Here is a 13,813-nt window from a genome sequence, read left to right on the forward strand (position 1 = left end):
CAATACCTTTAAAAAATTCAAATAAAGTCCTTTTGAACTTTTTATACATCAAAGAATCCTGAAAAAAGTTTACTCAACTGAAATCTGAAATCACAGTTTACTCAAGAATTTTAAGCAGCACAACTGTTTTCAACATTGATAATAATTATACATAAAAAAAGTTTCTTGAGCACCAAATCAGCATATTTTCTGAAGGATTATGTGACACTGGGGTAGTGGAGTAATGATGCTGAAAATTCAACTTTGCATCACAGGAATAGATACATTTTTAAAATATATTAAATAAAAAAGAGGTTATTTTAAATTGTAATAATATTTCATTGCAAATTTTACTGTATTTATGATCAAATAAATGCAACCTTGGTGAGAATAAGAGACAAAAAATGAACGACTTTTGAACGACTTTTGTATGCCTTAAATTTGCAGTCACATATATTTGAGTTAATTTTATACATTTATCTGTTTATATTTGCCCTGAGGTCCAGGTTTTCTTCACCAAAAGCATTAAGCAGTCCATGTTTGCATCTGCACCATCTTTTGCAAGTGAAATGAGCAACAACGAGTCAGGTCGAACATTAAAAATCAATTTTTTTCTCATATTTTATTGTCTCTATATGAACTCAATGACATCAAGCATCTTTGCTATTATACCACACAAAATCAATACATATTGAATTCTGCTTATTTTACAGAGTGCATAAAAGAAGCCTTGATAAACATTTTTAGTGCCTCTGCCCCTGAGAGTCCTTTTGGATTTGCAGCAGAAAAGACAGAAGATGAAGACCAAGGGCTTCAGACGACACAAGTGATGGGGTCAGACAGCAGCCCTGTCTAGATGTACTGACCTAGATCAAGACAGAACAGTCTGAAGTCTCACACTCACTCATTCACCCGAGCAATGAGCTCAGGACAATTAACCAACCATCCACTGGTGTCTCCTGCTACCAACCATGTTCCAGCTTAACACTCCTTCTGAAAACTTAGATATCCATATTGAAAAGTGTCATGGTAACGTCAATAAATATTGACAAACTAAAGCAGTTTGCTAAAGGATATTGCTGTTGACGTTGGTAAGGGGGTCAGGCTTCATTGTCACGGCTAGATCACCAGCTTTTATTGTCCCATAGGGAGACATTAAGATGCCATAAATCTGGGCTGAACTTATCGGCTAATGGACTCACTCTCATTTACGACATGCGATTGTCACGGTGTAAATGTGAAACTGTCCGCCAGAGCCCTCTCCACGTCAACAGTATTTAAGTATTATCTGAGCTTTCATTAACAGCAGGTAACCATCCTCTGCAGAATGACCTAATTGCTTGTGGTTTGAGAACTTCCAGAGCAAACAAAAGAACATTTATGGCCAACTCGCACGGAAAGAAAAGAAACAAAGAATACTCACTGAGAGGATCATTTCAGGATACCTGCGTCTTTTCACCAATGAATTTCCATGACTTTTCCTGTCATTTCAGATTACTGGATTTAATCATTTTTTTAGCAACTACATCCACTAAAAACTATTTCTCAGTAGATGAAAGAAATCACAGGTTTAAAATATTTCCGAGGTTTTCCATGACGATCAGTGTTGTTTTTGGTGAGCGAGACTTTTATTTAAATTGGTGTTTAATTCAGTAACAAAAGTAAACGTGAACACACAGGGTATCATTCATGAAACACAAAGCTGAGTAAATTGCTTGAAAAGCACTACTTGAATGTAGATTTTGAACAACATTTTAAAGGGTTTTAGTGATATTCACACAAATTTGTTCTGCAAATGAAGCCCGATGTGAGGATATTTTGGTTTGTGTTGATTATTCATGCACACACTCTCTGGAGTCCTTATATCAATCCCAATAGCCAAGCACTACCACACTGTGTGTAAATTAGCTTATTAAAATGGGAGGCAAGAAATAGTTTCATCGAGAGGGGTGACGGCTTGCCTTCAAAATATCAAGGATATTACAGCCAAAAGCAAACTCCAGTACAATACTTTATTAGGTTTTACTTTTATTACCAATAAGAGTCATTTTCCCGCATGAACCCACTGAAATAATCTCCATTTAAACACAAATTATTGCCACAAATCACAAAATCCTTAAACATTTTTACCCTTTACAGACACTTGTTTCTTTAAAGGGGTCCATTGCTGTTTGAGCATGAAAAATGTCTGCACATTTACACAGCACAAAATCTAATTTTCAATATCAGTTACACTGTGTCTGAACTCCCTGAAATGCCTCAATTGTAGTCATGAGTTTTCTTCTGGGAACGAACTCATTTCAATGTTCCTCATTTAAATAATTCTTGCCCAAGGCATATGCGAAATGAAGGGGAGTCCTGGTTGAGTTGTGTTAATAGTGTGTTGAAACTCGAAGTGATTCTTGCAGAACGGGCGTGACATTTCCCAAATACGCGAGAAGCAGTTGACCAAATCACAACACACTGGTCCAGTCGACCAATCAGAGCACATTGTGGTTTTTGGAAGGAGGAGCTTCATAGAGACAGGAACTAAACAGAGCGTTTCCAGGCGTTACTGACAGACTGGGAAGAGAGGTGCTGTTGCAATAAAATTAATGAAAATGCATGAAAACCTATTCTAGTAGGCCCTGAAAAAATCAAGACTTTGAAAAGGGGAATTTTAGGTCCTCTTTAACAAGCATATTTATTTCTAAATCGGGGCCAGTCCGTGATATAGGCGACATATGTAGAGTAAGCGGTTGTCTAGGGCACAAAATGACAGGGGAGCTCTGGAGCACTTTGTTATTTACAAGTTTTTGCAGAGTTGAGCAATTGACCGTTCGCAAAGACACGCCTCCTTTAGTTACTGTTGCTATGTCCGACAAGCTACGCCGCTATCACGCCACTCCATGTTCTCACGCAGTGAAAAATACATCGTGGAGGAGAGAGGACACTGACAACGCGCTGACAGACAGGACAGAGCAGGTTACTTTTGATATGAAACAAAGTCTCAACTTTCAAATCATTTTTTAAAAGAAATTTAAACAATAAATACCATTTTGTGGCTCTTTAATGTGTCTGACACATCGCTGTAGAGCCTCAGTTAAAGCTGCTCGTGAACAATCATCTCTTCCTACTAGGTAATTTATAGCATCAAATAAACATGAATGAACATAAGAAGGAATGTTGTTTTAACCGCGGAAAGACATCAGTACACTCCGTTTTTCAAGTTCAAATTCTCCAACGTTAATCTACTAACTCTCCTGACTGCTTTCGTCGGATGGCGGATTATGACTGGTCAGATGGCCTGTCAATCAAACTCCCTCTGAAGGGTCAATTAAGCCATTCACTAGCAATGTTTTTATTGCGCCAAACGGCAAAATGTGCATAAATTATAAAAATGTGCATAAAAACCATATGCGCTCAACAGTCGGATACATTTTTTATCCGATAAGAAAACGTGCATAAACTACGATGGAAACACATTTACCAAATAAATTCCTCGATACGCATCAAAAGACATGTGACTTTGCGATGGGACGGTACTGGACCAACTAGCGGAGATCGGCTGTGCAACCAAGGGGGTAATCTTTCAGCCAAGGGGGTAATCTTTCAGAAAAACTGAAGCTTCCCCGGGGGCCACCATTGATTAGCAGACCATCACCTGCTGTTAGCATTCCATTGACTCCCATTCATTTTGTCGTCACTTTGACAGCGAATAACTTTACATCTGAGGCGTTTAAAGACTCCATTTGTCCATCATTTATTTCTAAAGAAACACGAAAATGTATAAAAGGCTCCATTACCTTGTATCTTACGTTATGAAGAAGTAGAAGCAGTTTTTGTAAAAATAGGCTAACGATTGCGTCATAACCACGCGACTCTCTGTCGCACACTAGAGAGATTACCGTATAGACGGGAGGAGAAGCTCGCGGGCAATCGGGGGGACGTGGAGGCAAAATGACAAAATAATTAATCAGAATACTTAGCAAAAGTTTTTCCTGCTCCTAGCTCATGGACAGCTCCTACTCACACTCTCCATCTCTGCAAGTTTCGGAAAGGAATGATTCAGATTTCTCTTGGCACAGCTACTAGAAGACAGACAGGTTGCTCACGTCACATCTACGTCTTCAAGCTCAGTGTGAGTCTGCGCAGTACGCTCAGCCGTCAGGAAGTGAGTGCTTCTAATTGACTTCACTTTTCTCCGTTGAGTCCAATGGGGTCGCTGTGTCCATTTCTTTTACTGTCTATGTGTGCAACCGGTCTCGTTGCACAGCATCTGAAATGCTGTTTTGGTCATTCTGAAACACCTGAGCAAAGTCTGTCGTCAAAGTGGTACAATATAATTACCTCCCAGAACTGTCTTACACGACTGCGTTCCCAAACAGCAACATCTGCCTCCGAAAGCAAGATAACATGTTTATGTGTTTCGTCTGCACGCTCTGAGAAGCAAGCAGTTCATTATATATGGAAAATTACAGTGGCTTCTCTTCTTTTCTTAGTGATATTTAGCACCTGTTTATCAGGAAGTGATGATTTTGTTCTCTTCGACTCGCTGGATGAAAACCGTGCTTTATTCGCAAAGGTTTTATGCGATATTCCAATTCTGTGCATAAGCTATAAGTAACTTTGGATGGAAAAGTTGCATCTACAGTAGCCTACATACATGTCTATAGATCTCTGAATGCAATGATCAATCAGAGGTGTTTAAGTTATTCAGAATCAAAAAAAAAAAGAATATATAAGAAAATAACACTTAAGTGACAAAGATTAATGCAGAACTTGTCATTGTAATTCATATGTATCAGCATGGAACATGTTTAATGAGGGGAGAGAGCATTAATAGAGATTATGACAGATTTTAAGCTTCTCAAACTCCTGCTGAACTCCTTAAATATTACATAACAGCAGCAGGTGGTATATTGATACCCTATGGGCACTGATCTTATTAGACATTAAAATATGAACTAACTAATCTGAGTGTTACTATTCTGATTTAGCCTATATATTACCCAAATTCAAGTAGAAGTTAGAAGCATTTTAAGACATAAAGGGTGACTGAAATATTTTTCAAATGTTCACTCCTTGAAAAAACGTACAAGACTTACATCCAAGTACGTAAAAGTATGACTCTTTTGACTTGCTCAAGTAAGTAACAATCCTCCTAGCAACCACCTAACAACCACTCAGAAGACCTTAGCAACCCTCTGGCAACCACCAATGCCAACAAAAGCCCGTTTTTGTAATGAAATTGTTAAATCCAGCAGAGAGCTTGTTATTGCACAAGCCTGATGATAATATGAGGGATATTAAATATTCACATTCTGTGTTGAACTGAGATTCTGACATCAAAGTCTGGAACTGGGTCATTGTTGAATATGTTGTACAAGACCAAACACACACACACACACACACACACACACACAAAAACACTACTGGGGAAACTTCTGTTTTCACAAAGTCAAGACGGAAATGCGGAAATGCACATTTGAATCTAAAATAGCAATGTACTCCATAAAGATTTCTGCAACAAGATAACTCCACTGAAACACATAAATAGTGAGATTGCAACCAAACTGTATTTATGCAGCAAATTGATTGGACTGACTGGGCTTTTTACCTTGGCTTTAGATGGCTTTATTTCCATGTGCAATGGGCAATTTTAGATACACATTAAAAAAATTAATAAAAAAACAAAATTAAACCAAATAAAACCAAATAAAATAAAATAAACAATTTAAAATACTTATTAAAAGAATTTCTATTTTAGTATTATTTCTATTTTAATACTAAGATTATTTGATTCTTTGATTAACACGTATATAAAAGGAAAGCAGATCACAACATATGCAGGGTTTAACTAGGCAAACAGAAAGATATTCAGCCTTTCCATTGAAAGCTAGCGGAGACATGTTTGTTTGAAAATCAGAGACGAATCATTTTTTCTCAGAGGTTATTTTCTGTCTAAACTGTCAAACAGAATTCAAATAATTATAAATGTATGACTACAAATTGCACTATTGCATTCAATGTTTTTTTTCCTTTCATCACTCTTGAAACATCAGCCAAGGTCTCCAGGCATGTTACGCAAGCACTTGAGTTTCTAGTATACAGACTGCATAAGCCACTCTAAGAAAAGTACTCCGTGTTCCTTCATGCTCTCATAAAGGCACTCTTGTAGTGACTCTAGTGTGACTTCCATTCTTAGGAGTTCTTTGAAACTTTCTCTGGGAAGTGCAGTGAGTGTATTAAATGCAGCTACAGAACAGTCACTCTGAATTAGCAGTGTCCACACACTGTGTGCGCCTGGATGTTTATGTTCATATAGGATATATGCGCTATACGGGCTTCACATCAAAAACATGCTATTGCCTTCCTAAAGGACTTACATAATTCAAATGGGACTACATGTTTCATTTATCCCCCAAGAAATAGCTTTCATCTTACAACATTGTATTTTGTGGAGAACACATGGGATTCGCTCCTAGTCTTTGCTGTAGAATTTGGACATCTGTTCAAGTCTTTACAGAGCCTCTTATGCTCACAAAGGCTGTATGTATTTGATCAAAAATGCAGTAAAATTGTGAAATGTTATTAAAATTTAAAATAGCTGTATTCATCATCATTATTCCAGTCTTTAGAGTCACATGACCCTTCAGAAGTCATTCTAATATGATGATTTGCTGCTCAAGAAACATTTATTTTTATTATCAATGGTAGTGTATCTAATTCTATACTTTTCAATCTTTGGGATAGCCAAGTAGGGGATGGATGGATGGATGGATGGATGGATAGACAACACTTGCTACATTCGAACCAGATGGAAGCATGACAATATGTACCTTTTTTAAATTATATTATTCTGTGTAGAGACCACAAAGAGAGTCAAACTGGATCAAGAAAAGATGCAAGAAAGAATCGAACATATGTTGCCTACATGAGCACCTCAGCTACCCCTAGGCAACAGCCCATCAGGACATTTTTTAATATTAAAGTTACATTATGTAACTTTTGGCCCTCTAGCGGTTAAAAAATGCATGCATTTTGCAGAAGAACATTGTTTTGGTTGTGCTTTGGTTCTATGTGACTGAGCGGATGAATATGACCCTTCACAATAGATAATGCTTTACAATGAACTCTTAAGTAGCTATATGGCAATTTATATGTTCAATAAAATACCTTTCTGACCTGCTGAGTAATAAAAATGCCATTTCCGCATCGCTTTCACAACATTTCAAATCCCTCAGTTCTTGCCATCTCAGAAAAGCCAAGCCAATGTTGAATCTCGTTTTATTATGAGCTCTGTTGAGTTCTCTTTTTGCAAGCAGACTCTCTGTTCAGCGTTTTTTTAAAGCATGTGATTCTCCGGAGGTTTGAGATTTAGCAGCTCCATGCCAACCTTTCTGCTCATTGTGACAACTAACCAATGCCACTTCCACCCAATACATGCGTCAGAGTAGCCGGAGAAACTTTTCTCTATTTACAGATACTACAAGACATGTATGGGGCGAGTGACGTAGCCTAGGCTACTATATGTGCACCATTTCCCATGAAAACCATCCCAACAAGTTTAAAATATGAAAACGTATAATAGGCTTACCTAATGGTGTGTTCACACCAAACGCGAAGTGTATATTGCATCGCGTTATTCGCTCTAGATTTCGCGGGATGTTTCTTGTTTTTCGCATCGCGCGAAAAGGAGTGTCTTCACGCACATCATCAACAACAACATTTCTAAGCATCATGTGAATTTTCCGCTCAAGTTGAAATTTTTAAACTTCGCGCGGAAGACGCGATTGAGGCGAATATCGAGCGTTCGCGGCAAACGCGTCGCCCAATTCACGTCATTCCCGTCGCCCGTCTGTTCGCGTCTTTGCATGTAATCTACTCACGCAAATAATTAAATTCGCGTTTGGTGTGAACACGCCATTAGTGAATCAGGGTAAGACAAAAACAAATTTTGGAAGAAGAATTGATGATGATGATGATCATTTTGAACAAAAACAATACATAGTGTTCCTTTAAATAATTTACTAATTTACTGATTATTTAATTAAATACTTAATGGTTCGCTTGCTCTCTGTTGCAAAAAGTTGTTTTTTCCCCACAAATTAAACAACCGTAACTTAATACTATAATAACAGATGGTTTTCTTCTGTTCTAAACAAACAGTGTGCCTTCAGGTAATCAGGTAAAGGCAAAACAGCTCTTAGCTTGATTTAGATGGTGGTGATTAGTTAAACCTGCCACTGTGATCCTTATTCACCTGAACCAGCTGTAAACCAATACCTTTCTTTTCTAGCCTTACGTCATGTACTTGCGTAGTTACTCCATTAGCCGAGACAAATCCAGAGATGAGTCTTGATAATACTGCCACTGGGATAACCTTTCAAAATGAACATGTCTGAGCTCGTAAAATCTTGAATCTGACTATTCTCGTCACAGATAACCCCTTCTAGTTTTAATATAATTAATAGGAAGCTATAAAAATGGTGGAATATATCTTTTTCCAAGCAATCCATCACTGTTTCTTGCAGAGATAACAGCCCGGTGCTGCTGCAGGTAAAAATAACTCTAAACCTCAAAGGACCTTCCAAACATCCCCAAACACTGCTGAAATAGGCATGAATGCATTTTGACTGGCACAAAGGAAGAAATAACTAACAATATATGAATAAAAGAGGCCATTTAACAATCCCCAAAACAGCCATCAATAAAACAGAAATGGAGTCAGTCCTCTTTAATGATATTGGGCTGGCCATTAGAGCACGTCTGGAAGCCTTGAGGAGAATATTTCATCCTCAGAATGGTGGAATGGAAAGTGCATATGGAAAAATGCAGATTATGGCATCCATCAAGCAGGATGACAGATGTGCAGTGGGGAGGGGAGGGGTGTTAGGGGTTAGAGAGGATTATGTAATCCTCTTGAGATTTTTATGCTTCAACCCCCTAGTAATGATGATTCGCAGGGCTAAAACAAAAAATTCAAGAGCCCTGCTCATGTTCAGCAATATCCCGTTTACAACCTGCATTTATTAGAATCCAGGAGTATCTTCACCTGGGGTCTGTGTCATTTAAATGATAATGCCCTGATCGTATCTCCTGTTGTTTCCTACCAGAGCTTTATTCTCATCACAAAGTTCACTTTTAGAAAACTCATTGTCCTGCTCTGCCTCGAAACTTCCTCTCTTAAAGTGATCTGCTTTTGTATGTGCGTGTGTGTGCGCCTCAAGCACGGTGCAGTCACATTGAATTTATGAGAATCGAGTCATGCTGATTTATGGTCAATCAATAATTTGATGATGCATATGTTTTGAATGCAAGTCAAACAAGTATTTATACTGTTGTTTTGGTCCATGCATCAAATAGGATGACTAGCTATTGTAAACAAATGTCCATTGCCTGCCACTACTCTACAAATCTACCTAGTAAATATTGTTGTTTAAATGCATGCAAATGACAAGATTAACAAAATAATTTGTTAGGCATTTGCATAAAATCAGTTTGCAAATGCATAACACTTCTTTGTACTCAATAATCACAAAACTCGCTGATACAATGTCATTAAGTTGTAGGTGGTTGCCAAGGTGTTGCTATGCAGTTTTTAAAGCACATTGCTATGCGGTTTCTAGGGTGCTTCCCAGTATTTTGGTCTCTAGATATGATTCTGGTCCCTCCTTTATAAGAGGTTTCATTCATGTGCATAGTTTCACAGTAAAGTGATATTTAGGGTTAATGATTTGAATGTACATTTAACCCTAAGTATGTGCACTAGTATTAGTCATGCTTGACTCAAACAATGGCACTGATCACAGTTAAACCGTCAAAAACAATGCATGTAAAAACAGTGTAAACCACTACTGTGTACTGACCTCTTTGTGTTAAACATTCTGACTCCTTGTTATCCTGTGTTGGATGGGTGACACAATGACAGCGATAGGCCAGCTCTATGGAGTGGACCTGTAGGAAGAGAGTATGGTTACAGGGAGAGGTTCAATCAACATCTCATGGTATCAGGTTTAAGAAAAATCCAAGGACCAATAACCTCATCTCTGTAAGGGGTGTGACCTCTATGGGTGAGCAAACTACAACTGACAGTCACAATCCAACAGTCTTGAACAAAATCAGAGGGAGCTGGACAATGTTAGTTTTATGTCCACTAATTGCCGACCAGATGGTGTTTACCAAGGGATTAGTTTGTAGATTTCCTGTCTACAGTCTTATCTTTGGTTATATAACTTTACCAAAGAGCAGAAGAAGACATGTAAATGATTATTGCCCACTTTGCTTGGAACCACTAGAGCTACCTCTGTGCTAACTCAATTATACTGTCAATAAGAAACCAAGGATCAGCTTTAATTGACCTGCCCTAAAGGCTATTAAAATGCTAATGACTATAATTCCTGTTTTTCCACTCTCTATTTGAAATGCATGATATTGTATAAATGAATATTCAAATATTTGCAGACACCTGCCTTTGCACAGGTCTTATTTCAAAACCAGCACAGTCGTACACTAGGTCCTAAAACATTTTGTGCTTGTCAAAATCTTTGTTAGCTAATATCAATGGCGAGATAAGTCATTTGTCAACTAGGGCTGCCCGTCCAAGCAGAGTGCATCAATAATGTATGAATACGGCCGGTGTAAGACGTAGGCACTGGTAAACCTACTAGTTATCAACCTATCTCAACCACAAAGGATAGTTAATAAATCATAGGTATATCAAAGATTTTAACACGTCAAGCTAAAGGAAAGGTGTTTAATCTCTGGGATTGGTTTGGGAAAGTAGAATGAGCAGCCTGTACACAATGGTCACCTGAAATAGCATGGCTCCTGGTCTTAATATTGATGAAAAGAAAAGGAGATTTGAACTGAAGACTGTTTCAAATGTCTCTCGTCTTAGAGGCAATGGATAACTTTATGAATGGAAATGGATTTTCCTTTAATTGAGGATGACCTTCTGGCCATCTGGTTTCATTAGAGTGAGCCATAGCACGAAATGACAACGGTAATTGTTCTTCCTGTGATGAAAACAGATCCAGTGCACTATAATCCAATTGCCCAAGACCATGACTAAACATTGAGGATTTCAGGCTGATGCATAATAAATTCACAGTATTTTGCCTATGAATGCATTCAATCCATTGCAAACTCTGTACATTTTGCAATTCTTCAAAATTCAGTCATCATAATAACATTAAACGTACTGGGTCAATCATATCTATAAATCAAATGTACTTTAATGTGCATGTTACAAGGTACAAATACAAAGTATGCTGTTTTGCATTGGATCAAAAGTCACTAATGAGCCTCGTTAATAAACATCTGGTCCATATATCACACCACAGCAGGGAAAGACCAAAGCGCAGAGAATAACTACACTCATTACTTACAGATGCTGGGTTTAGCCAATTAATTTATGAATGGCAATTTCCACCACTAGTGAGTTAGAAAAAGACATTTTCTTCTTAACCACAGCACAGTTTAGACAGAGGTGGATTAAAAACAAATATATTTTTGGTCATTCAATTATTTAAGACAGCTTAGCTGGGTTTCTCCTAAGAGAATTGCACAGTTTCAACATTTATTATAGATGCATATGCAAACTTGAGTCACTGCAGCAAGTTTATGGATTATCTACAGCAGAGTTCAAGACTTTTCACTGCACTAACAAACTAGGGAAGAGTGGGACAAGCTGTGCCACTTTAACTTAAGTTTCCCTCCAGGTGCGAAGAAATTATATAGAGGTAAAACTAACACATCTAAATATATTTCAGAGTGTCTGCTAACTGAAATGAATCGCATTCAATAATTGAATCATTTAATTAATTACATATTGTCTCTGTTGGGCGGAAACGCCAAATCTCCAAAACGCAACTTTTCAGGAAATGGATTAAACACCACGTTGTCAAAGTTGGTATTGTGGCTTTATATATGGTAAGTTACTTGAATGCGTTATTATGTAATTAACATTTTACCAAAATCAAGCTCAAATGGAGTTACGATGTTTTTGACCAGCGAATTTCGAGAATTTTGACATAGGCCTATGTCTTGTCCATCATAAAAATGGCCGTATCTGAGGAAGTAAATGCATTGCATTAGGTTGATTGTAGTTTACTAGCAATGTGGGCGCTCAGTTCATTCTGTAATTTGGCTAAAATCTCGTGTCATTAAAGACGAAATTCTGCGCACAGGCTATTTAAGAAAGTTAAATCAACGACAAATGCTAGACTAAGACACTCTTTATGACTCCTCAAATACATAAAACATTAGCCTTTATATTGTGTTTCTTGACTAAAGAAAATGCTATACTTATTCAAACAAACAGTTCTCTATTTGCTCTTGCATTGCAAACAAGCAGAGACGGCCCAACATACGTGTGGTAGGCCTACTTCGTTATGAGTTATGAGGTTTGACTGATAGTTTGAGGATCCAATGGAGTTACGAGGTTTAGTCACAAGCTTTTTTAAATACTTTTCATTGATTAAATAGTTGCAAAACCCACAGACAGATGTAAAGATGTAAATCTAATATATATTATATTAGAAAATATATTTTAATTCTATGGCTAATTCTACCGGAAATCTGTCCAATCTAGCCTAATATTGGTACTGATTTCAGCACTGGACAGCGACCAATATCCAATGAGAGTTCACAATCTAGACAGCAATAATATCTGCAAATCACATGATTTCCTTCTACATGCATAGGTTGAGGTCTCAAATCTCAAGTATCTGGCCTACATTAATATCTACTATGGCATCCTAAGAGACAAACACGATTCACTAAAAGCTCTGGCTGGAAAACACGATGGCATTATTGAAGTGCAGCAGCCATGACCATGGAAGCACAATAAGCATCTTTATGTAACAAGGCTAATTTACAGCGAAACATGCACATACACAGCACTCATCAATAAAATGAATATTACAGAGCCTCTTCAGTTTGTGAGTGCATAGCCACTGCCCTGTGCAAACTGCTCTTCAGTCATTTCAGTGGCTGGATCTTTAAAGCAGTGTGTCTAAGCCAGGCAAACAAGCCATCTCTTTGGTAATTTATAGACAGCAAGCTATTATAATTCACTGGGTTGTTCTATTGCAGCTTTCCATGAGTGTCCGGCTGGATGTGAAAGCACTGCTGCTCTGAGATCGATCAATCAATGAGGACATACCAACAGCGATACAACCTCTCTGAGTTTCCATTACACCGAGTTTGCATCCAAATCTGCTGTTTAATGAAATAACAATCTGATCACGCTGAGACACTTTAACCCAAAAAGCGAGAAAAAAAGTACTGTGATGGTATCAGATGGTAATACTGGGACTTTGATATATATACCATAGTACTGCATAATTACCATGTTCATGCATCATGGTATTTAGCCAACACATTCTACAGTACTTCAAAGAATACCATGGTACTACCAGATACCTTTTGGCAGAATAGCTTAATTTGTACCTCATAAGATTCATGTTTAATCTTATTAAGTTTAGAATGCATGACCAGATGAAATTATAATAGAGAGTGGGGGGGAAAGCTTGCATATTTACCGATTAACGCAATCATGGTTTCTTCTTATAAAGAAATGACAAGGTTTTTTTCATTAACACAGGGATTAACCATCTGGAAATCTAATACTGAATCAGTGCAGGTATAATATCTATTAAAGTGAAACAAAGTATCTTTAAGACCACTTAAACAAAAAAAAACTAAATAATAACATACTCAAAAACAATACATATATGCATACCTACATAATTATGAAGTAAACTTCCTTTCTGTGTTCCTTAAAATCATATAGCCCAAAATAAATACTTTTCTAATTAAGAATACGTGAAATGCAATGCATAAAATT

The 13,813-nt window shown here is 37.5% G+C and overlaps 1 protein-coding gene across 2 annotated transcripts in view; it reads right to left on the reverse strand.

Moving 5' to 3' along the window:
- The window catches only part of oxr1b (oxidation resistance 1b), a 51,786-nt gene that overhangs the window by 37,600 nt on the left and 373 nt on the right, over positions 1-13,813 (reverse strand). For both annotated transcript variants that reach the window (XM_084130167.1, XM_084130166.1), the window contains exon 2: positions 9,831-9,918. In XM_084130167.1, the coding sequence (XP_083986293.1) occupies positions 9,831-9,847 (17 nt within the window). In that variant the 5' untranslated portion in view covers positions 9,848-9,918. The remainder of the gene's footprint in view (positions 1-9,830; positions 9,919-13,813) is intronic.

The sequence above is a fragment of the Abramis brama genome (genome assembly GCF_963993115.1).
Source record: "Abramis brama genome assembly, chromosome: 12".
NCBI classification, from domain to species: Eukaryota; Metazoa; Chordata; class Actinopteri; order Cypriniformes; family Leuciscidae; genus Abramis; species Abramis brama.